The sequence below is a fragment of the Elgaria multicarinata genome, chromosome 3 (genome assembly GCF_023053635.1).
Source record: "Elgaria multicarinata webbii isolate HBS135686 ecotype San Diego chromosome 3, rElgMul1.1.pri, whole genome shotgun sequence".
Lineage (NCBI taxonomy): Eukaryota > Metazoa > Chordata > Lepidosauria > Squamata > Anguidae > Elgaria > Elgaria multicarinata.
The window spans coordinates 139,252,125-139,278,212 of NC_086173.1; the positions used below are offsets into that span (position 1 = coordinate 139,252,125).

Sequence of the window (26,088 nt, forward strand, 5' to 3'; positions counted from 1 at the left end):
AGGAGTTCAATTGCTAATCGTCAGCCTACTTGCAGAAGCAAAATCTATGCTGACTCTTTTCTAGAAATTTCAATGTTTTGAACTACAGTTTTTATGAAGAGGCCAAGCATTCAAGTCAGGTTTATCTGATAGTCTGGAGTTTTTGTGGGGTATGGTGTTTCATTGGCCCTTTTTCAAATCCTCTGGTATGGGGGAAGATGTCAAAAGAAAGAGATTGGACACCAGAATCAGTATTTCATTTTCGTATGCAAGTTCTTTTAGAACTCTTGAGTGAATGCCATCTGGTCTCGTTAAACCATCACACTTTAAATGAATGTGTTTGCTCCAAAATCTCTTCTGTGGATACTTCAACATGCAACTTTTCTTCCAATTCATCACCCAAGTGCTGGACTCTCTCCTATAACCTCTTTTGTGGAGAAAGATACAAAGAACTCATTTATCCTGTCATCCATGAGTGCACCTCTTACGCACTGGTGGTCCATTGGCCCTACAGTTTCTTTGGTAGGCTTTTTCCTTCTTACAGATTTGCAAAACAATATTGTAGGTTTTAAAATATAGTTTTATCCAACTGCACATCAAAAAACCTTTTGCATTACATTCTCACAATTACATTTACACTTTTTAAGGATGGCCTTTTCTCCTTTATTAACTTCTGGTTTATTTATTTATTTGTACACAAATTGTTTTGTACAATACATACACACATACATTGTTTAGGGCAGCTTAACATCCTTATTTTCCTCAATGGCAATATGCCATCTGTCACTTTTTTTAAAAGGAACAACAACAAAGAGACTTGTGGCACCTTAAGGGCTAACAAATGTATTACGGCATAAGCTTTCGTGAACTATAGGGCACTTTATCAGATGCAACTTCTAAAAGGTTAACATTTGTAGTTTAGTAGAATCTAAGAGGAACATCTAAGATCAAGACCCCTTGGTGTGAGAAATTTATATATCTTGCAGGATGGCCTTGAATAAAGGAGAATACAATGCTAAATAGGCAACAGACAAAAGATAACAGAATAAATAGCAGAGGAAAAGTGGAGTAACTGGCATAGACTTAAGCATGTTATTGAGAGAAATCAGAGGAACATACCAAGCCTGTGAGATCAACAAACAAAACTGTGGGCCACATCATACACTCAAACTCACACCTATTTGGAGTGAAATTTTGACAACTTGAAACAAGATACTGACTTAAAATTGGTTAATTTTAAAATTTAAAATTAACCAATAGATGACAGATGTTTTCTCCAGGTTCTCAAAGTAGATTTGTCTCTGTATTGAGTGAACTGTTTAATGTGAAATGAGCTACTACAGTACTCAAAGACTGCTGTTTTGTTCTCAAAATAAAAAGTTTCCAGGTGTGAAACCCAAATGTGCTGATTAAGTTAGGTGTGGTCATGAACCCAGGTCGTTATAAAAGTCTTGGCTTTGAAAATATTGTCAACTGAGATAGCAAAACGAAAAGAAAATGAGAGGTGGGGCGGAATCAACAAAAGCTTACCAAGGAATCTGAGTAAAACACAGTCAAAGCATCACCCATTGTGGTTAAGTTATTCCCTGGCAACTGTTGAGGCAATGGGCAGTATCCAATGGTATTTGAGCCTATCGTTACTGAAGCTGCACTAGCAGAAACCAATGTTTGTACAGCATAAGCAGCACAACGGGAAAAAGCAGCACTTTGCTGCTGAAATTTTGCAGTGCTGCAATTCGCCACTTTCACTCAATGTGCGAGTTACATTGTGCAAGTGTTGGTTTATGTTAGTGCAACATCATTAGTTTTAGTGCCGGGGCTCCATTGGGTGTTACCCAGTGCTTCCAGAACAGACAGGAGAGCCTTCTTAGAGAAGTGTGGACAATTGCCATGAGACATGTGCATTCTCACACACAGTCTGTTTTCCATTTAGGATTTATGACATTTATGCATTTTTCCCTGACCTGGTTATTAGCCTCCATACTGGAAAATTAATGTATGAAATACTCATGAGGGATTAAGAAGAATGGCTAGAAATTATGGTACAGTATGAGCATTTGTTATCATTACCAGCATTTCAAAGTATGAAGCTTCACACTGATTGTTCATAAGTGTGGCTTATTAGTGAATGGATTTGCTATAATTTGTAATGGGGCTATCCTGAAACCACGAACCAAAGATTGATACAACAGCACTTCAAAAACAGCTGAAAAGCATCAGTGACATTCTGTTGGGTTTAAAAATGTTGACCCATTTTTAATCCCATAAACCCACTCTTTGCCCTCCCCAATCCCCACAAAAATAACTCACCTGGGTTAATGGTAATAAATCTGTTATCTTTTGGTAAAGGTGTCGTCGATGCTGTCTCTGGTCTTCTTGGAATTTCTTGAGTATATTGTTCATTTGTGAATGCTGGTGGCACTTGGGTGGAAGGGACTGTTTTGAACTGAGTGTCTGTGTCTGTAACTCCTTCTCCTCTGGGAGTCCTACCTGTTGGGAGAATATTTTGGCTTTGCTCTTGATCAGGTATAGTTTTATTGCCTCCCTCCTCCATAGTTCTGTTTGGAGCAAGAGTGGTGCCTGTAGCTTCACTGTTATCCTGTACCTCAGCCGTCTCCGTCGCAGCGCTTTTTTCTTTCTTTTCTGAATCCTTTTCTCTCTCTTCTTCGTGCTCTCTTTCACCATCCTCACTTTCACTTTTGTCATCCTTTTCGCCGTCCTCTGCTCCTTCATTGTCTTTTGTGAGAGTAGAATCACTGTCTGGTCCTGGAGAAGATAACGCCTCAGTGGTAGCCACAACTGGCCTTACTGATTGTTTATTGGTAGAAGCAGACGTCGGGAGACGTGTTGGCCAAACAGTACTAGGGAAAGAGGAAATTCCGCTACCACTAAACCCGAGGCCTGCAAGTAAGGTGCTGGTGACCACTGAGGCCACCGTTGCCTGGCTCCCACTGGAGGAAGGCCCCATTCCAGTTGCCATGGACACAAAGGAAAAGGGGAGGCCTGAGGAAGTCCAAGTAGAAGATCCAGAACTGATGGGAGCCATGTCGGCTGAGGGTGCGGGAGAAGCTGTAGGCTTGAAGAAATCACCAGGGGGAACAAGAGAAGAAAACACAGCAGAAAGAGCATCAGTAGAGGTACCTGACATGCTACCTCGGCTCTTTTTTCCTTTTGTTTTCCTTTTCTTTCCAAACACTCCATTCTGCCCATTATTCTGTTTAAATAAGACAAGTATATTTAAACAATTGTAGTTAAATCTAGCTAGCAACACACAAAGATTCACAAGACACACAACACAAATTATATGCAACAGCCATATTATGTTTGAAATGCCCTTGTATCATCAACTCACAGCAAGAGTTATAGTTTTTGTTTATTTGTCTGTTTTTTACACTTTAACCTGTAAGGAATGAATTCCAGGGATTCTGGCATTGCGGTCAGATGATCAAGCCAAAATTAAGCTCTTCTGAATCTGATTAGTTTCAGTGGGAGAATTATGCAGTACACGCGTAAGCCTTTCCCACTGAAATAAACGGCATTTAGAAAAACAATTACGGATGGATTGGCTATATATATATTTTTGCTAAATGTGGAACCCCCCTTTTAATTATGCTGGATTTCCATTGGAGTCCCATTTTTGTCAATAACCTTTTTCTCAGTCCTAACCAATATGATTAAAAAAACCTGCATAGGATTTACTCTATTTCCCCCCCCACACACACTGTTTTCCTACTGTTCCATTACATTTTTGGGGTGAAGTAAGTTTATTACATTTAACAATTGTAGTCATGGCTTGTTAAAAGGCACGTGAATTGTGACATTATACCCTTAAGAATTGTCCCTAAATAGGACTGAAGTTACTAATCTTTACTTGGTACATTGAAGCATCAGTTTCTCCACTAATTTGTGTATCTAGGCCCTAGCCTTCTCCGTTAGGGAAAATGATGCTTCCATATGGATTATACTGCTCAACTAGGATTGTGGTGGTGCATCATTATCTATTTATTTACTACATTTACATACCACCTTTCTGACTAAGCTCTCAGGGTAGTTTACAATTTAAATTACAGAATACAAAAAGGAAAAGAGATGGGGGAGGGAAAAGGTTTTATTAGTATTAATAAACATTAATATTATTATTATACCTCCAAATTTATTTTCCCCATAGTTTTACTCTATTGTAAAGCTTCACACAGTGTTCAACAATCTAATCTGCAAAAGTTGCTGCATGCATAAGTAAATAACACCTGCCGTTTTTATTGTTTACTAGATTTAGTGTTTTCACTATTAAAACTTCGTAAATGGGAAGTATTTTTTTTAAAAAAGTATTGCAAGACATTGTGATATAAATAAAGAAACTAAAACTAAACTAAATATTAAAGGAACACCAGGAATCCTTTGGAAACTAGTTAGGTGGCTTTAAAAGGGAATTGGACAGATTAATGGAGGATAGGTTTATCAATATCTATTAGTAATGATGGTTGAATTGAACCTCCATCTTCAGATGCAGTATATCTCTGAATATCAGTTTCTGAAAGCATGCTATCAGAATTAAATTCAAGACATGCGGCCCTTATAAGAGTATGATATTAAAATTCCAACTCTGGGAAGTGAAAGTTAAGTTTTCCACAAGTGGACATATATTTAAATAGATGGAAAACCACAAATAAATCACTTGCTGAAAGCCACATGGCAATTGCACGTCCATCCTTGTGATTAGAATTTGCTGGACATGTCCCCTACATTACCTCCTAGGTGAGCTCTGCTGCCCTCTATCCACATACTGAAGTAGGGAGCCTGCTTTGTGCAATTTAGAGCACTGATCGAGCAGGGTGATAAATCATGTGGGGACACTCTCCATATATTTTATTTTATTATTTATTTATTACATTTATATCCCGCCTTTTTTCCTCTTGCAAGGAACCCAAGGCGGCTTACATGCTCCTCCTCTTCTCCGTGTTGTCCTTACAACAACCCTGTGAGGTAGGTTAGGATGAAAGTCAGTGACTGGTCTAAAGTCACCTAGTGAGCTTTACAGGTGACTGGAGACTAGACCTTGGATCTCCCAGTCAAGCACTCCTGCCACTACACCAGACTACACCACATCAGGCTTCCTGCTTTGGGCTTTCCTGCTCAAACCTCCAAGAGATGGGGATGTAATGAAGGCTCCCATTCCCATCCCTCCCTTCATGTGATTCTAATTGCACCCGCACAGGTCTCATGATGCACAGGAGCATCTAATGGTGCTTCATTTGGGTACAAAGACCTTTACTTAGCAATCCATTCTAAGAAAGCAGGGAGGCGGAGAAAGGATTTTGATACACATACCTAGGGTGACCAGTTGCATAGAAAAGGGAATTTCAGCAGGTGTCATTTGTATATATGGAGAACCTGATGAAATTCCGTCTTCATCACAACAGTTAAAAGTGCAGGAGCTATACTAGAGTGACCAGATTTAAAAGAGGGCAGGGCATCTGCAGCTTTAACTGTTGTGATGAAGAGGAAATTTCACCAGGTTACAAATAACACCTGCTGAAATTTCCTTTTCAATACAACTGTTAAAGATGCAGGAGCCCTGTCCTCCTTTTCATATGGTCACCCTAATGTCACATACTTCATACAATAGCAGGAAAGAAGAGATTTTAAGAGTCACAATGTCCTTTAGAGAGGCCTGCAACAGCAAAACTGCACCTTCAGAGCTATGGGACGTTTACTTAATGGTACTATCTCACTCAATACGAGAAGGAATTTTGAACATCTGGGACATCTCAGAGATGTCCAACATTTCTTTATTGCTGACTGTGTGGTTGATTTCAAAAACCCAGGCAGCAGTTCCAAATGGGGCTAAGAAAACCAGAAATAAAATGGTGATAATTTGTTCTTCTCACTATAGTGCTTCAGTCCACAGATGTGCCTGAAGGGTATTAATATACTTAAACGTATCAGCATACTCCCAACATTATATATGGCTTCTCTGAAATCATCTTGAGTTAAACAACAAGGAAACACATTCCAGAAGACTACATCAAAATCCCTGGAATCTCTGAATTCCAATTAGGCCGTATTTTATTGGAGATTTACTACATTATGCTGCCACCTGCTGGAGAAGATGTTATAAATGTTTTTATATTCATCTTAATGACTCATTTCACTTACCACTCCTGTTTTTACTATTCTGGTCCCTTCAAAAATCCGAGTTGTATTATCTGCGGAGAAAAGAATAAAAATGTTAAAGTGATTTAAAGGGAGTAAAATTGCAATGAAACAAAACAAAAACCCACCCCTTGCTAAGCACTACTTTAGAATAAAAAATAATTAAAAAAGATGTCTGCAGCATCAGAAAAACAGACACTCTTGAAGGAAAAATTCTGGGAATTAGTGCTCCTTCCAGAGAGGACTATATAATTTAGAGTGGCCATATTAAAAGGAGGACAGGGCTCCTGTATCTTTAACAGTTGCATAGAAAAGGGAATTTCAGCAGGTGTTATTTGTATATATGGAGAACCTGGTGAAATTTCCTCTTCATCACACCAGTTAAAGCTGCAGGTGCCGTGCCCTCTTTTAAATCTGGTCACTCTAGTATAGCTCCTGCAGCTTTAACTGTGGAGATGAAGAGGGAATTTCAACAGGTTCTCCATATATACAAATGACACCTGCTGAAATTCCCTTTTCTATGCAACTGTTAAAGATACAGGAACCCTGTCCTCCTTTTCACATGGTCACCCTAATATAATTTAAAACCACTAACCTCTCCTCAAGACTAGTTGTGTGCATGTCCCTATACTCTGATAACTAGTAGTTATTTAAAATGGGACTGCAGAACCGCTTGCAACACATTTTGAACACAGGTGATGTGAAAACAAAAGTAATATTGATATTTATCATGTAACTGAGTCTGAGAACCAGGTTCAAGAGAACCTGTAATAAATGGTAATGGATTCTTTTTTTCACCTTTGCTCCAGTTATAATTCTATTTATTGGTTTTACTTATTTATTTGATTTGTTCCTCGCCTTTCCACAGGATAAAACAAGGTGTAAATAAAAACCAAGTAATAAAACAGTAATAAAAACCAAGATTAAAAGAAATTTAGGGTGCAATCCTATGTATGTTTGGACAGAAAAAACTACAACTCCCAGCATGCCTCAGCCAGCATAGCTGGGGAGTTGTAGGACTTCCCCACCCCTGTCTATACATGCAAAGCTATTCAAACAACGATAAAACACAAATATGATGTATTCATGACACTACTTAGATAAAATGGGCTTAGATAAATTCATAACACTATTTAGATAAACAGGCAAATATCAGCAACTGACACTGTGGGAGTATCCATTTTGCAAACTCTCCCGTAGTTTGACATCAGAAGTTGTACTGTGCCAAATAAGGTGGTCAGACAGGGTGGCCGTTTTTAGAGAAGTAAAACCTTGGCAAATTATTGGCCAGGATTAAAAAAAAAAAAACTCTATGTGCACATCCAAGTGCTTCAGTGTATACATCAGACCTTCTCTGTTTCTCACTTCTGACCGCAGCTTCAAAAGCTCTTCCTAACTCTCTGTGGTGCCTTTTCAGAGTGTGTGTGTACAAGAGCCTGTATGGCATCTGCAATATTCCAAACTCTCACAAACAATAACAAAGTGCTTATCCAAAAAGAAAAAAAATATTGATCTAGTTGAAAGCATTTACTCTTCCAAGTAATAAAGAAGTTGTGATTGAGCATCTGGATGCACTGATGCAAACATTTATTTATTTTATTCATTTATTGCATTTTATACTGCCCAGGGCCAGAGAACACCTGGGATACCCCCGCCCCAATATACTTAGGAGCACCACAAGTGTGCAGGAGAGTTACTTAAAAATACACCCTTCCCTTAGCTGCCAAACCATAAGAACTGATGGCTGTATATGTGTGCTGTCTTCAGGTTGACAATGAATGTTTTATCATCATCTGCCCTTTAGGAAGAATCCCAGAAAAGCCTTCCATACTGTTGATAATGTTAGCAAAGGTTTCTTATTCAAATTAAGTTTCTACTAACCTTATGTGATTGTAAGTGGATGTAAGCCCTGTTCCTAAATGCCACAACAGCTTTGAAAACTCTTTTTTGTCTACACACTTCTGGCCGACAGAATGTTACAAAAGAACAGGAAAATCACATCGTTTTACCTTGAAAGAGCATTGTCTGGCTAAAATCACTGCGCATGTCATTTCGGCAAACTGCTTGAACTCTGAACAGATAAAGGATGTCAGGTGAGACATGGCTAATGATGGCTTTCTGTTTAAAAAAAATAGATATTATTCAGTTTAATCCCTCACAACACGATTCTGAATGATAAGTCTAGAAAACATAAAAGAATACTTAGAATGCATTTTACAGCAGGGGCAAACTTAGCTGAACAGGGAGAAACTCGTCCCTTGGATCTGGGTCTGCATTAGGGAATAATGCCAAAGGGCATAGAGGATTTCTGCAACTTTTTGGTCTGGGGCAAATATCACCCTTCATGTAGCTCTTACACTAGCCCTGTTCAGAAGACACTTTAAACAATGGTTTTAACCATGGTGGTTAAGCCAGAAAGCCGGGCTGTGTTCAGAAGACACCTTCAACCACGGCTTTAACGATGGTGAATAAAGCAAAAAGCCTTATTCATCATGGTTAAAGCCATGGTTTAAGGTGACTTCTGAACACAGCTCGGCTTTCTGGCTTAACCACCATGGTTAAAGCCATGGTTTAAGGTGTCTTCAGAACGGGCCCCATGTAAAACAAGCAATGGCTCTCAGGTGAAACTGGCAATGAAATGATCTGCAGAATGACGTAAGCCAGCCCAGCCTGGCTTCCTCCTGCTATAGGAGCATCGACCTGCAAAGGAAGCAGCAGCAGTAGCAAATGGCAGCTACCGTGAATGGTTGCCTTGTGAAGTGCAGTTGCCATCAAGGAGTGTGTCCCAGGCTCAGCATACAAATTCCTCGCTTGCTAGGAGGAATGCACAATGGCCCCAAATGCCATTGCTCTATTCACTACCTCTTACAGCACCAAACTGTATTTATATATGTTCCAAAAATGGAATTGACAAAGCAGCTGAAAAACTGAACTTTCAAAGTACGGAGCGGGGGATCTGGATTTATATCCCTTGGCCACATCGTTGTATGGCATTTGATACAAAAGGTCTTTGTGACCTTCTGACTTGGCTTGCCTCAGCACGACTCAAAAGCTACCACAAGCCTGTCTGAAAAGGCCGACAAGATGCTGACGTTGGCGTTTCTGTCAAGCGCATGTGCAGCCAACATTTACTTTAACTAGGGATACAAGAGAGATGATTCTAGTGTTGCAGCTCTTCTTGTTGTGAGAAACCCAAAGGCTTTCCTTGGGTCAGCCACTGGCTGAAGGTAGACTTGGGGAATGACAATGTAAAACTAGACGATTCCCCTGAAACCAATCTTTCCGCTAATAAAAGAATTGAGGATTCCTTTGCTACATCCTCAAGTTAATATGTAACAATGCTGGTCAGCGGAAACAATTGTTCTGACTTCTTGCTCAAGAAGATGTTTTTCATTTGAGACATATTATTTGCAAGTAATTGCCCTATGAGTTGATTGAGCATTTCCGAAAAGCTCACATATATAATTTTAATACAAAACTCAGGTCTTCTAAACCAGGATATAAGCTGGTGCCAGAAACATCAAAAACAAGGTATTCTCTTTGATTAAGCCCTGTCAAGCTTTAACAGGACTTCCAATAGTCTTTGTTATTATGCTTGAGTGCATGCAGTGGAAGCTGGTGACTCTGATGTGAGTTGGGTGGTAAATCTGCTCTGGCTTTCAGTCAAAACTCTAAAGAACCTATCCAAGCTGTTTCTGCATCTTGGATAACTCTTTTAGAGTTCTGACTGAAACCTGGAGCGGAATCACTGCCCCACTGACATCAGAGCTACCAGCCCCCACTGACTGCATGTATATCGTTCGATCAGCTTGAATGAACATGCATTACGAGAATGCATGCCAGCATTTCCTTTCCAACAGGGAGTGAAGAGTATCCATGAAATTTTGAGGATATACGGCATCAGTTGCCCTACAAATATTTAGATACAATTGGTAACCCCCCCCAAATTAAGTTTCATTTGTCACTCTCCAGATTTAGATCTCCTACTTTGCCCACAAAAAAGACCCTCTTTCCCCACCTAACTGCTATTGTAAAGTAGTCTTAAGAGGGGGCTAACACAATGCAGGCAATGGTTGGTTGGCATAACAGACACAGAAGGGGGTTGCTTACATTGGTGCAGGATGAGTATGTAGGCCAATAACAAAAACCTCATGAAAACATCAGGGAACAAGCAATGGAAGGAAGTAGCCTGTCCTACATGTGTTACTGCAGACAATTTGTTCAATGGGAAGAATGATAAAACCAATCTCAAGGTTGCCAGAAAACCCAACTTGTGTATCTCTATTCATGGCTGAGCAAGGAAGGTTCTGCCCTTCACAATTTAAGCATTTGGAGATAAGGATGATTGAGGAATTTTTCCTTTGTGAATTTCATACAAAGTGACTTGATCAGTATCTTCCAGGCTATTTTTTTCTTTGGATTCTGCATATCTGAATATTGTGATGCAGTTTTTGGCTCAGAAGGTGCATCAAAATACTCACTCTCTCCTTCTCTCTCTCTCTCTCTCTCTCTCTCTCTCTCTCTCTCTCTCTCTCTCTCTGTGTGTGTGTGTGTGTGTGTGTGTGTGTGTGTGTTTTGAAATGTGTATTTTGTGAGGATAAATTTAGAAATATTTGTGAGAAATTCCATTCAAAATATGTATTCAATTACAAATATAAATGTGATTTTCATCCACATTAGGGGAAAAAAGAGGATGAAACAGACTTATGAATGAGCACATGCTAAAGTTACATGGACCAGAAATAATCTGATTCATCCAACCCACTGCAGATTATAAAAATTGCTCCTCTTTACTCTCCCAGAGCCAAAAAAGGTGAAGCTATTACCATCCTACTTCCAGTTTTCCTTCCAAATGAAAGGGATTAATGGCTAGAAAAATATGCAGAAGGTGCAGGAAAGGAAACATAGCAGCTGAAAAGCACAGAAAACAATAATGTTCATTTGGGATGGCCTTCTCTTGGCCACAGACTGGTACTGACTGGAAACCATGGCTTCTAAGAGCTAATTACTATAGCATCTGTAATAGCTAAGCAATCAATTTTAAAAGAACAAAAACGAATGGAAATTGTGCAACAGTTTTTCCTGGGGGACTGTACCCTACGTTTGTATCTAGATATTTTCCCTGATTAATGCACTCTGTACTTATTACTAATTAAAAGGGGGGAAAAGCTCCCTTAAGAGTGAGAAATGATGACAAGTTTGAGATTATAATGCAGCCCTAACCTTGGGCACCTTTCAGAAGATTGCTTTCTGATTTCATGAAGCACATCACTCCCTAATGCGACCCAGATAACAACTTCTAGTGGGGGGAAAATTGAAAATATAAATGGAAATTAAGTAAAAGAACCTCAATCTAAGGAAGAATAAGAGACGTATTATTCTATAACTGATTGAATGGTACCCAAGGAATGTGTATTTGCAAAGGAGGAGAAAAGATAACTGTCATTAGAAGTTTCACTCATTGCGGCTGCATTTTTATGTGCATATACAATTACTGATTTCATTATTCCAGAAGCTTGCTTTGATTAACAATAAACTGAGCCCTTTCAAAATGGAATATGCCACTTTCATTCTATACACATGGAATTTTAAAGACTTGTACAGTTGTCGCTTGCCTCTGGATTGTTATTCCAATCCACCCTGACTGGCGCTTACGTTTCTTGCAAAATCTAAGGCACTCCTTCATTACATAGACACTTATGCTACAGGAGAGACATATGTCTGAATGGCAAATCCTTCAAATAAGCAACGTGCTGAAACGAACAGGCCCTGAATGGTGCCAGCACTCTATTCACAGGAGGAGACATTTGCTCCCTTAGAGAGGTTCACAAGATTAACCAGTCAGTGTAAAGTAGCATGTAGGTTGCCAGCAAAAACCCTACTTCATCAACTAAACCGGTTCCCAAGCAGATGAGTTCTCACTGCATTACAAGCAGAAGAGTCTGCCTGGCCAATTCTTCTATATCCATACAAACAAAGAATCAGATCCAGATGCTTTGATGTTGTGGAATGGCGTTAGACCCCCCATCTAACAAAATTCATGTTTTAAATGGAATTAAGTGGAAATCAGACACCTTAGCTTAAGCCCCAAATGCTTCATATCCCTACCTTCTACTGAGGAAAGACAGAGTAAGGCTATCTTAATATTAATGGCAATTTCTGATGCTGTGGTTTTACCAGGTCCTTGTCACTGTCCTTGGTGAAGGTCTTCTCCTTTTCATCTTCATTTTTAGTCCAGCTGTAGGAAATCATATAGTTCATAATGGGAGGGTGATAGATTATTTCTGGTTGATTCCAGGTCACCAGCAAGGCTGTTCTGTTCACTTGTTTCACTTTCATGTTGACAGGGGGAGTACTGCAAACTAAACAAAAGGGGAAAAATAAATATGATATTCTTCTAAGGTATAGGAAGAAACAAAAGCCACAAGAACTAATTTAGAAGCCAGATCTGCATCGAACACACTCAAATGTATATACCTCAAGTACTTTGCTCCCACTATAGCAGAAGCTACCAGAAATGCTCCTACTTTTCTTTCTACCTTTCTCCATGAAGATGAGCCCATACATCGCTTCTTAAAATATTGTTGAAATTGGGGATCCATGGAGCCTTGTAATGGATCAAGAGTGCCAGACCTATCTTGGAGACAAACTTTTCAGAAATTCCTGCAGGCATTTATTCTTTTTTTTTTTTTTAAAAAAAAGAAATATTAAGTTCTAAAGAAGCCCCAAATATATGGTACAGGGCCAAAACACATTAGGCTACTTCAAATAATAAAACTATTATTTGGGATGTTTTCCACGTTTGTTTGACCATGGTAGTTCATATAGACCATCCTTCCTAACTTGATTCCCTATAGATGTTTTGGATTTCAACTCCCATCAACCCCAGATAGCATGGCCGCTGGTCAGGAATGTTGGAAGATGTAGTCCAAAACATCTGGAGGGATCCTGATTGGGAAAGGCTGATGGAGACGAGTAACATGAAAGTCAACAAAATTAACCATTTTCACCCATTTTCACCCAAACCTGTGAACATGTTTGAAAAGAAAGGGGAGAAACCCAAAAACTTCAACCACCCCCAACATCAATGAACCACCCACAAAGAGATCCCATGGTTTGTTGGCTTGTAAACTATGGGTTGTTTGTGGTTTACAAATCATGATTTGTTAGCAGGGCTGGGTTCACACAATACAACCACCCATGGTTTAGCAAAACCATATTCAACCTTGCTAATCTACAGTATCTCAGTTTTAAGGTTATGTATATCTACCCTTTAAAGGATCATGTACCCTTAGACCAGGAGGGATTGAACAGTTAAGAAATCTGTGAACAGAATGTTTCTAGCATGGTAACATGTCTTGAACTCTTAAGTACTTATACACACATACACACACACACACACACACACACACTACATTAACAAATGGAAGCATTCATAAACAATACCACAAGACTTTCTGCTGAGCCATTCTGCTTATAAGTGCTAAAAATCTATACAGCAATAGCAAATGATTTCTGATAGTGAGGAAGGAACTAGAGACAGAAATCATGATTAAATAACTCTAAATTGATAAATTGATGGGCAAAGCCAAGGATAAACTTATCCATGTACCAGCTGGCTAGCAAGATAAGAGCATGTCTTGCGTGTGAGAGAAGGAGCCTGGCGTTTTACAACAGCTGAATGAACGGGTGTTTTTTTCTTAAGCAACTGAAGTGTAAAGGTCTTAATGGAGAACACTAGGTGGCGCTAATAGGCTACTGAAAAAATATGATGCTTTCCCTCTGCAATGAAGAAAGTTATTTTTAAGATTAGGAAACCGTGATTCATGGGCATAACATGAGGACAGGTTCTCAACCCTCCTTGCCAAATGCTAGCCCCAGAGTCCCGGGGTAATACCATATAATGGGCTGTACTTGCTGACAGTGGAAGCTAAAGGTTTCACTCACCCTCCTCCCACCTGAATTTCAAGAGTTCAAGGCACTTCCTTTGCATTGCCTCATTAATCCTTGCAACAGCTCTTTAAAGTAGGCCGGTAGCCATATTGCTCATATTGCAGTCAGAGGTTGTGGTACTCCATTGTGATGGTGCTCTGTCATGGGCTAGTGCAGATGTAGAATTTTTCTACATGAGGCATTGTGAGCTTGTCATTCCTTAATCATAGTTGTTTACGTGAACCTCCATTTTCATTTCAGCTTTTTAAGAGCACGTTCCCAGGTGTTTGTTTTTCTTTTAGAAAGGGGGAAATGGAGCATTATTTGAAAAAATGAAAGAAAATGTATTTTTTCTACTTGTGTAATTGCCTTATTCCACTACAGCACAGCACCACCTAGAGGTTATGTAGCAGAAAAGCAGGAAAGGAAAAGCTTTTTGTGTAGAGCTTAGATCTCAATTTTGCGATGAAACTGAAAATAGATACAGCAGATTAACAGATACGTATAGAAAAGCTCATAATGTACAGTCATGGTCTAGGACCTCAGGGAACCTTATTCCTGTGAAGTGCTGTGAACTCATGTGAAAAATCATTCAGGGGTCATAGCTGACAATGGACAGCCAGAACCAAAAGTGGGTGGAATTTGCTGCATTGCACAACTGCATAGATCTTTCCCTTTCTGTGCCACTCTGTCTTTTCACTATTACTTGCACACGTATACTCAACCACAAGTCCCAGAGGGTGGTCCGTAAGGCAAGTGTGGGCTTGCAGTGTCTGGAGAGATGGATGACACTGAAGGCCGCAGATTCCCTAGCCTAGGTTTATGGATTGGGATCAGACCATAGCAAAACCTAACAAATGCTTGAATTGAAGTTTAAAAGCATTTTTAACCAGGAAAAGTTGTGCTGATCCATAGTATAGGGGGTTAGGGAAAATTTGCCCAAAAAGGGAACAAAGAATGCATGATCCTGTGTCCCACTTCTGCTCCCTAAACCATGTGCACATCACATTTGCTGGCCATTACATTTATATGTCAGAATTATGGAATGGGATCTCAAGTTCCCCATCCCTCTTTACCCTGGGTCAATGTTAATGACCCTGGTTAACCTTGGTTAACCAAAACCCAGGAACTCTCTGAAACTATCATGTAAAAGTTCTTCATTAAACCAACATTCTACAAGATAGTTTAAAAATGATCTTAGAATTCAATCATTTTTCAAGCCCCATTCTTCTACATGATGGAAGGGACCACAGAAGAGGCTGAGCAGGGAGGGCTAGAGCCTCCACTAACATTGGTTGGGACAGGGGTTTGTGTGTGTGTGGGGGGGGGACTCAGCCAATGTTAACAGAGTCCCAGTATAATCAGGCAAAAAAGACACCTGTTGTAGTCAAGACTAGTTGAATTCAGAGCTTTGCTGAAAGGAGGAGCTAAGCTGAACCAATCAGAGAGCTGAACTGTAGACAGAGACTGATAGACAGACACGAGGAGAATGAAGAGGCTGAGTCTTGAGAGTGCTGTGTGGTGCCAAAGGCTTCATAGGAAAAGGTGCGCTTTCAGGAGGGATTTGAAGGAATCCTTGTTTGTAGGCAGGTGCTACACAAAGCGCCTTGTTCATACCTGTGATATGGAGTAAATGTGTGGTTGGGTTAACACAGGAGTGGGGAACATCAGGAAAAGCTTCCTGGCTGTTAGAGAAGTATGACAATGGAACCAATTATCTAGGGAGGTTGTGGGCTCTCCCACACTAGAGGCATTCAAGAGGCAGCTGGACAGCCATAGGTCAGGAATGCTTTAAGGTGGATTCCTGCACTTAATAAGGGGTTGGACTCGATGACCTTATAGGCACCTTACAACTCAACTATTCTATGATTCTATGAAATCCAGCACTCCTGGGGTCCCAATCTGGCCCTTGGGGGTCCAACAAAAGGTCACACCCTTTCCTCTGGCCCCACTCTGGTTTCCTGTCTTGTGTGTGTTTCCTCCCATTCTAAAAGGTTGAAATGCCTCTCCTAAGGCTCAATTACCAGCAGCAAGAGCTTTAAGCTACAGCAGCGGTTCTCAACCTGTGGGTCGGGACCCCTTTGGGGGTCGAATGACCCTTTCACAGGGGTCGCCTAAGACCATCGGAAAACACATATTTCCGATGGTCTTCGGAAACTGTATTGACTGAACTATGTCATGTATCATCTTTTGTATTATTAAAGCTATTGTTATGTATTATTTTCATTAGCAAACCATCCCAGGACAATGGATCGTGTAGAGAAGAACGAAAATAATTTTATGGTTGGGGGTCACCACAACATGAGGAACTGTATTAAAGGGTCGCGGCATTAGGAAGGTTGAGAACCACTGAGCTACAGTATGCTGGTATTTTATTTTATTTTTTGGTAGTTTTGCTGCCCTGGGATTCTATAGAAGTTGGCTCCAAAAAAACAGAAGGAGGCATCTAGCAACACTATTTCAGTCCTATGTTTTGTTGGAAGGAAACTGGACTTCATAATGATGCTATTTCATAGTTAGAACCCTTCACTAACTATATGATTCATTCAGCCTCCATGCCCGCCGGCCCCCAAGCCCTTGATTATTCTAAAGCACTGGGAAGAATATACCATGATAAGCACTAACTAAAACATTGGATTGATGAGTAGACAAAAATAATTTTCATTCTTGTGTATAAAATCAAGCATATGGTTTGATAATTTAGCAAAAACTGCTAAAGACACAATAGAACTAAAAATACTTGATCTGATAATGCCACCCAATTATTTAATTAAGGTGCTACATAATAAGGTAACTAATAATGTAGCTAACCCCCAAAAGAAAGGGAGAAATAAGGACTGCACAGCAATTTGGCAGTCTACACAATCAGCATCTTTTTGTGCTACTGTCTTCTCTCTCTCTCTCTCTCTCTCTCTCCTTATTATAGGTGTGCAATTATCAAAAGGAGAACACGCTTCCCTCATCCCCACCCATTATAGCAAGATTTATCATGCCGAGTCAAGCATATTTCTCTTGCAAAAAAGAAAGCAAGGATGATGCAGGTCATGGGAGTAGCAGCATTATTCATATAATCAATGCTTAATTTTTAGAATGAGACATGCCCGCTTTTGAAGCCTTTCCTTCAATTTCAGGCATGGGAAGCGATTGGGTTGTGGTTACTTATGGAGAGCTGAGACTGGAGGGTGGTAGAAACCTCTCCATGCTCCAAGCGCTTGTCTTCTTTATTGTGCTAGAGCACAGGGACAGCTTAAGCAAACACTCTGGACAGCAGACGCAAAAAGGGAGCAGCGTTATCCGCTTGCCTACATTTAAATCTCTGGCTGTCATTTTAAAAAAGGACATGGAGAAGGGTGTCATTTCAACTAAAGTCAGTACTGATTTCACAGGTTCTGGGACTGCACCCTTGTATTAAGAGGGGAAAGCAATTCTCGGAGGTGACACCTTGGTGATCCCTTATTCAGATCACTAATAAAACAACAACAATAAAGTAACAATAAAAATAATGACAACTTTGTAACTTGCTAGGGGGGTAACAACAACAAATAACAACAACAACAATAATAAGTTACTCTGAAGATTTAGGAAGGGGTAAGGTATGTGAAATAAAATTTCAGGATGCACAACATGATTGTGTGTTAATACGTGTACACACTTGAATTGCATTTAGGATGTTCGCAATAAGGACAAGAGGGATCAAAAGGTATTACTAAAAAAAGACCTTTTAAAATTTTGATGTGCTTATAACACATGCAGATAAGCAAATCAAAATATTTCACTTTTGGTTTTTGCAAGTTTTTTTCTAGGTTCTTTGAGAGTATATCCAATTTCTTCCTATGTTTTTTTACTCGGGCCTGATAGTGTTTTGCTAGAAACCAGTTGTTTTCTATGACAGATTGTGTCTATCATTCAAACAAATGTTCTTCATATAAGAACCTTAGGTGGTATTCTCCTTCTATAGTTCCCATAACTACAAGAAAGATCTTGCTCATATTTCACACAAGGGATGAATGCAGACATCCTCAACTTGCTATCACACATAGTATATGACATGCTATATTTAGCTCACTGTGCTAGACATAAAAGCAAGAATTAGGAAACAAGCGGAATGCAGTTTTTAAAAGTCCTTCAGGTTTCCTGTTTATTCATATGTACATGACTACATATTCTTGGTATTAAGGCTTGCTAGCTCCAGAAAACATCCTTATAAAATTTAGAGATGCAGGTTAAAATTGACTACGTACTGCTTTTGTGCAACTTCTATTGATTTCCACTGCACATAAGGGTAGTGAATGTCTCTTTGATTGTACTAGCAGAAACTTTCAAGGGATGGAAATGTTGGGGGGGGGGGAAATATATCAAAGGGGGGGAATCTCTAATCTTTGTTGTTATATTTCTAGCAAGATGCCCATTATGTGCGTGCTTGGAAATATGGCTGTAAGGCTGGATTGTAGGGTGGGGAGTGAGTGGCTGATTGCCAGCACCAACTTCCCTTAGGGTGCAATTCTATGGCCCCTAGACAGTGTCTTGCGGGGTGGGGGGGCATAAGATTTTTTAGTTTCCCGGATCTGAGGTCAGAGACAGGGCTCTAACCTCAGAGCCAGGAGTCCAAGCTCCCCACCCCCTCCCCCTTGCAGCCAGGTACGGAGGGAACCGTGCCGGCAGCCTCCTCAAAGTTGCAAAAGCAACTTTGGAGAGGAGGGAAAGGGGGCAGGTCTGTGGGCAGGGAGGGAAGGGGATTGTGGAGGCTGGCTTACGGAGAATCCACAGAGCCAGGTGGTCAAAAAAGCCTGCCTAGCAAAAATGAAGAGCGGGAGGAGCCTCTGTGCCCATTCCGGTCTGCACAGGATGTCCGTCAGCTTCCGGCCTTGGAGGCTGACAGGCATACTGATAGGGTTGCACCCTTAGCCAGCTTTGCCCTGTCCTCCTTTTTCTTGGCCCTTGCTTCCACCAACTCTCCACCCCTTAGGATCCCTTGCCTTTGTCCTTGCTTTGCCAAATCCTGCACTGTCACTCAGTTGTGTTTTTAAACCAGGGGTGGACAGAAAGTAGATCTTAGGTGTTTTGGACTTCAACTTCCAGCATTCGTGACCACTGGCCATGCTGGCAGGAGGTTCTGGGAGCTGAAGTCCAAAACTCTAGGGACCCACCTTCTGCCCACCCCTGTTCTAAAGGATAGCTGTGCTGGCTGTTGCAGGCTGCCTCTGTATGCCTGCATTCATTCTTTGCTGCTTTGCATGGCAGGCTTTGCCTCTTTCCTTACTATAAGGTCTGTAGGTTGCTAAAAATACACATAGCTCTGAGATGGGGGTGAAGATTGCCTGGGATCACACAGGCACTGGTGGCTACCTAAAGGAGAGGCAAACAATTCTATTCCCCTCTGCACTTCCTTGCGGGAAGAATCATTCACAGTAAAAAGTTACTGGTTTCCTAGACAAATCGTGTCATCAGATGAGCGTTTTATTGCAACCTCATTACTGGCTACTCATGGCTTTTCATGGGTCCTTTTGACACAGCCATCTACCTCCCGCACTTCTCCCGCTCCTTCTGGTCTTTTTTCCACAATAAAATAAGACCCGGTAAATCAGATTTTTATTTTATTGAAGTGAAATTTGTCACCATTTCCTGCTGTGTGTAGGAAAAGCAGCGCAATAAAAACGCCCACTGAATGGGTCACGTGGTCATTGCTGTTTCCTCTTTCTTCCCCATGTGAAGAAAGAGGAAGCTGTTTGTTGCTATTGGCCTGGTTCAGACAACACGCTAAACCATGCTGCTTAACCACAAAATGGTTAAGGGAATGCATTAACCTTAATGCAATGCATTCCCTTAACCATTTTGTGGTTAAGCAGCATGTTTTAGTATGTTGTCTGAACCAGGCCATTGCGGGACAGGAGCAGGAGGCCAAAGCGACAGTAGGGAAATGCGACCCCCACCCCAGCCACGGTCTGATGATGCTCAAAGCCTTACCTCTCAGGCTTCATACAAGAAAAGTGATTTGGAAAGACACAGGCAGACTCACAGAAGTGTGGGACATCAGTATATGAGGTTATTATTTTCTAAAACAAGGGTGGGCAGGAGGTAGATTGGGATCTACTGGTAGATCTCTGGGTAATTCACAGTCAATTGGTAAAGGTTTCTACCTCCCAATCATTTACCAATAGCAAAAACGGACTCCTGCACTCAAAATTGAGATTGTTGAAATGAAAAATGCTTGGTTTGCGACTGAAAGAACCACGAGCTCAATTCTAGGACTGAAAACAAATTCCATCCATCCATCCATTCTTTCTTTCTTTAAAGTATTTTTATTATCCTGCTCTTCAGTCAAAAAGGCTCACAGAACAGCTTCCATATACTCATTAAGACAAGGCAGTCGCTGCCTGCAGGCTTACAAACTAAGAAGGCACAACACACAAGGAAAAAGGACTGGGGAGGGAAGAGGAGGGGGAAATTTAGCCTTTCAGCGGGGCTGGTGGAAAGGCCCTGCTTCTCCCCTGTCATCTCCCTCAGTACAGCATGAGGGAATGGGTGCTGCACGTTCATTCACTCATTCTAAGGCCCACCTGGCACCAACCCTGGCACCTTTTTGGCACCAGGTTAAGACTGTCCTCTACATCCAGGCATTTAATAGCATATGATGGGGGCATTTATGCCAGCTGTCTGAACAGGTCTAGTATTTTATCGAATTTTTTTTAAGCTGTTTAAATTGTTTTTTTTAATATTTTAATATTTTTTTATGCTATATTTTATCTTGTGAATTGTTGTGAACCTTCCAGACAGCTTCATCTATTGAGTGGTATAGAAGTGAAATAAATGATGATGATAGTAAGTGTGTGTCTGGTGCTATTTTTCATTTGGATCTAGTTGGTACATCTTGGGGTTCTGCCAAAAAAACAAAAAAGAAAGAAGACCTCTATCCCCATTCTATAGCACATATTATTATCCAGTTTCTAAGCCACTGTAACAAGGCACTGTAGAGACAACAAAGACTTAAGGCCCAGATCTCCACCAGATAAAGAAAGAAAGAAACTGTGCAAATGAGGGAAGAGCTAAAAGGGAAAATACACACCGAGTCAGCAGAATTGTCAACTACACATATGATGGAGCACAAACACACACACACACACACACACACACACAACAAATAAGCAAATAAACAGACCACACTGGAAGATGTAATATCATTAGCATCTTGTTGATGCTCCAGTAAGATGCAAGGCATGGTCTGAAAAAGGAGGCATGTGATGAAGACTGAAACGCTGGAGCAGGCAGGAGAAGGGAGAATTCATGCGGAATACTTGAGAAGTATCTTGCTCCTGATTTAAAGTCAACGCCACTTGGTAGGTGCTAAAGCAGTAAATTATAACTGTTCATTAACTAAGTCTAGGATCACAATTAAAGGTGGCACTTGAAGGCAAATCCCTACTGATGACAAGCAGCACCATGCGAGCCTCTCGCGAAGGGCAATCAGGCCTCGTTGGGGAGGCAATCAGGCATCTGTGCCAGAGAACTCTGATGTCAAGAGAACCTCTCGTGGGACTTTCAGGTAAGTGTTGTGAAGCCTGCGAGAGCAACGTTAATGAGACCCAGAGCCTTTACAATAATAAAACAAATACACTTCTGTAAACAACAGTTGATCACCCCCAAATCAAAGATACTGAAGCATAGAATTTACTATGGCAGAAGTGGGCAGCTCGTAACCCTGCTTGTAACTTCGAGGCATAGTCAAATTGCGTGGGGCAGTGCTCAGTTGGGTCTGGGTGGCAAAGGGGAGGAACAAATTAGACACACATACTTAGACGGGTTAGAAACCGAAGCCACGGCAGAGACCTTCCTTTATAGGCCTTAGTAAGAAAAGAGAGAAAGTTTTCACTCTGGTCCACTGTTTGGGCCTGCCCCCACCAAGCCGACTGGAACTCTGATTGGCTCAGCAGGCCTCCTCACTCTGGAAGGCATGGTGCCTCAGCTGAGCGACCGCTTTTGCCAGCTCCCTTCCTCCCCTACTGCTAGACTTGCCCCCCCCCCCCGAGAGAAACTCTGCTTCTGGACCATTTTGTAGCAAATGGTTAGTGAGCATGTTTAAACAGTGGTTATGTAGCCACCGTGGTTAGGAATGTTACAAGATGGGGGATACAAGAGTTACAAGATGGGGGATACTACAAACAAGAAGGATCTTGGAATTGTTGTAGATCGCAAGCTGAATATGAACCAACAGTGCGATATGGCTGCAAGAAAGGCAAATGCTATTTTGGGCTGCATTAATAGAAGTATAGCTTCCAAATCACATGAGGTACTGGTTCCCCTCTATTCAGCCCTGGTTAGGCCTCATCTAGAGTATTGCGTCCAGTTCTGGGCTCCACAATTCAAGAAGGACGCAGACAAGCTGGACCATGTTCAGAGGAGGGCAACCAAGATGATCAGGGGTCTGGAAACAAGGCCCTATGAAGAGAGACTGAAAGAACTGGGCATGTTTAGCCTGGAAAAGAGAAGATTGAGGGGAGACATGATAGCACTCTTCAAATACTTAAAAGGTTGTCACACAGAGGAGGGCCAGGATCTCTTCTCGATCCTCCCAGAGTGCAGGACACGGAATAACGGGCCCAAGTTAAAGGAAGCCAGATTCCAGCTGGACATCAGGAAAAACTTTCTGTTAGAGCAGTATGACAATGGAATCAGTTACCTAGGGAGGTTGTGGGCTCTCCCACACTAGAGGCATTCAAGAGGCAGCTGGACAAGCATCTGTCAGGGATGCTTTAGGGTGGATTCCTGCATTGAGCAGGGGGTTGGACTCGATGGCCTTGTAGGCCCCTTCCAACTCTGCTATTCTATGATTCTATGAATGATTCACACAGAATGCTAAGTCATGACACACTAAGCCATACTGTTTAGCTCAAAATGCTTAACCACTGTGGCTTAGCATATCATCTGAGCAGGGTCCATGTTCCTGGTTCCATGGGACAAGGACTGTTTCTGTGCACATTCTTCCTACTGGCATTTAGCTTCAGGCAGTTTATTGACATCTACTTTATTTTGTATTTAGGACCCCTATTTATGTGCACAAATTACTATAGATACTGTGGATCTGGTTGGTGTCTACAGCTATGGGAGTAGCTCCAGACCTTGGACTCTGAGTTGAGCCACAGTGCAATATACCCAAACATGATGTTGCGCTGGCGTTATTATGAGCAACAGCATGCTGGTATCATTGATAGGCACCAATAAACACTGAAACGCAAAGACCCTGTCTGTAACGCAAAGCCTACTTACACTGGAGTAGAGCCATAAAATAAAATAAAACTATATGGTACTAAAGTGGGTTGTGGCCATTCTCCATTACTTAATCTAGGATGTGTGGTTTTATTTACTACTTGTCAGTCTAGAATCAATAAATCATATACCAGTTGGGGTCATTCTAGCTGCCAGATCAGATTTGTACATCACTTTCAGATCTAAAATGCTGCAAAGAAGTCACGTTTTCACCTTGTTGACAATTTTAAGAGACATTCTTGATTTACACTGACAGGAGACAGAAAATAAAACAACATACTCAAGAAAATAATAAAGGCTTACTGTAGCATCTAACACACACCAAAACTTGAAAATCCAGTGGCTCAAGCTGCCAAGGATCCCTTCGTAGTCCTCCTGGAATGTCTCTGCTTTTATATTTCTTTTCAGATTGGGGGATTTTCCTAAATAGTTTTTTTTAAAAAAAGTTTAATTTATACACCAGCTTTCTACCATGAGATGGTGCTCAAGGCAGCTAACAAAAATAAAACAACAACATATAAAATAAAAACATAATTAAAGCAATCCTAAAAAAACAAATTAATTAAAAACGCATTTTTTAAAAATAATGCTGTAGCAATAAAAGAATAAAAACAGCACCCATACCAACAGATCAGTTTAGATGCCAAAGGCCTGCTTAAATAATAAAAAAAAGTCTTTGCCTGCTGGTGGAAGGACAGCAGCGAGGAAGTCAACCTAGTATCCTTGGCAAGCATATCCAATGCTTGGAAACAGATGTTACGCCTAATGTTTGTTTATTAGGTCTAACATAGCGCCATAGTGATTAGAAAATGCCTTCTATCAGCACAAAGTTAATCAAGGTGGCTCAGTGTTGCTTCTGTTGCGAAAGACATCCCTGGGTTCAACTTTGAAAGGAAGCACTGTCTGATTGATCCAGAAGCCTTATCCTCAGACATGTGGGAACAGAAGGCCATGATTCAATTCTCAGGAAAGGAATGGTGCGTACACTCAAACATACAAAGTTGCCTTATACCAGGTCAGACTATCCATCCTTCTACTAAGATGGGAAGTGGAACTCCAGGTCTCTGAAAGACTGAGTGCTATTCCCTGTCACCTGCTACCTGATCCTTATTATGGAGATGCCAGGGTTAAACTTTGCATGTAAAGCACATGCCCTAATATCAAGTGATGGTGTGTGTCCCCTGCCCACCAAGGTGCTATATATGTACTAGCAAAGTGTTCAGTGTCCGTGTTACATATTAGAACAGTATCAACATCATCATCATCTTCATCATCACCATCATCTATATTTATGTATGTTACTGTATGAGGCTGAGGGACAATGGCTTACACAAAGGTCACCCAGTGAGTTTATGGCTCAATTAGGATTTGATTTTGGATTGCTAAAATAACTTCTAAAACAGTCAACCCTTGGGTTGCAGCTAGACAAACAAACCTTTTCAACGAGGCACCAGTATTATAAAGTGATGGGTAAAAGGGAGAACTCCTGTAAATATATATAAAGAAGCAAGACAATTAAAGCATCCTCATCATTTACCTCTTGAAATTTTAACTGTGATAGTAACGGGTAAATGTTGATAGATATAAACTGTCACGCTTCAGTCCCAGAAAATGTAAAGCAAGAAATTCATGTATTTGCATAAGGGTTGCTTCCTGCTAATATAGATCTGTTTTCTAGCCTCTACTAATGCTTTTTCTAGACACTGTTGTTACTCAGTTGCAAGACCATACTGCAATGGAGAGTGGAATCTTATCTTTCAAAATCTATCTATCTATCTATCTATCATCATTTCTAGGCAGCCTTTAAAGGTTTAATTCCCATTCAGAGAAAAATAACATACCTTCCAATCAAAGTAAATATGTTTCAGAGCAAACAGGATAAAGAAGGGAGAGCTTTGGCTCACTGGAAGAGAAATCACTTTTTGGACCTCCCCCCCACCCCCAATATCATGAGCCCCAACCCAATGGAGGACAGAAAAACAGTCCTGCAGCACCCTTTGAAACTATCAAAACATAAAACAAGAGGCTGTAAAAGAAAACAATAAAAAAGGAGAAGAACAACACAAATCTGTACAAACAGGACACAGGTTAATCCCAGTGACAGCAGCAGCAGATTGCAAAAGAAGAGGCCAGTGCAAACACACCCTTATTCCCTGACACCGTCAACAAGGTTGTTCAGGTAGGATCAACCCTGTTCTATTGTTGCTGGCCAGTGAAATAACCCGTGGCAAGAGTCCTTTTGAATGGAGGTCCCTAAAGAGGGTTGTAGTGAACTTAGCAGCTGAATAAACAAGCTGAACTTCCACTCATGGATTTTGACTTCAAGTCATTTTATTTATATGTCAGTAGTTCAGACTGTGCAGTAGACCAGCCATTTCGTTCCTCGCTCACCTTTGCTGCAGCAAGGACTGGAAAGAGTCACATTGCTGTCTTTCACCAACAAATATAAGTCAGCACTGTCACCTCCAGAGGGATGTGTGACAATTCATTTTAGATTGGTAACCCAGGAAGAGCATATTTCTTTTAAGTTTGTAAAACTGTGCCTAGTGCTGTTGTCCACTTAGCACATAGACAAGCCTCAGAGAAGTGCATCTCGCTTGTCACTTCCGACAGAGCCCTCGACACAAAGGGACGCTCAAGGATGAGCAGTCCTGAAATAACCAATCATTGCCATACGTGCCCCACTAAAGGCCAGAAAAGGCAGCCCTGGGGGAAACTGGCAAGCCATTAAGGATGCACAACTGTCCAGAGTCTGTGTGGCAG

General features: G+C 41.0%; 1 protein-coding gene across 4 annotated transcripts in view; it reads right to left on the bottom strand.

The window, feature by feature from the left end:
- Positions 1 to 26,088, bottom strand: part of PTPRG (protein tyrosine phosphatase receptor type G) — a 689,896-nt gene that overhangs the window by 115,994 nt on the left and 547,814 nt on the right. For 2 of the 4 annotated variants that reach the window (XM_063122069.1, XM_063122068.1), the window contains exons 9-12: positions 12,310 to 12,494; positions 8,142 to 8,250; positions 6,136 to 6,185; positions 2,290 to 3,193 (exon numbers count right to left, since the gene is read on the bottom strand). In XM_063122069.1, coding sequence (XP_062978139.1) covers positions 2,290 to 3,193; positions 6,136 to 6,185; positions 8,142 to 8,250; positions 12,310 to 12,494 — 1,248 coding nt within the window. The remainder of the gene's footprint in view (positions 1 to 2,289; positions 3,194 to 6,135; positions 6,186 to 8,141; positions 8,251 to 12,309; positions 12,495 to 26,088) is intronic. The other 2 variants (XM_063122070.1, XM_063122071.1) reach the window with 1 other exon arrangement.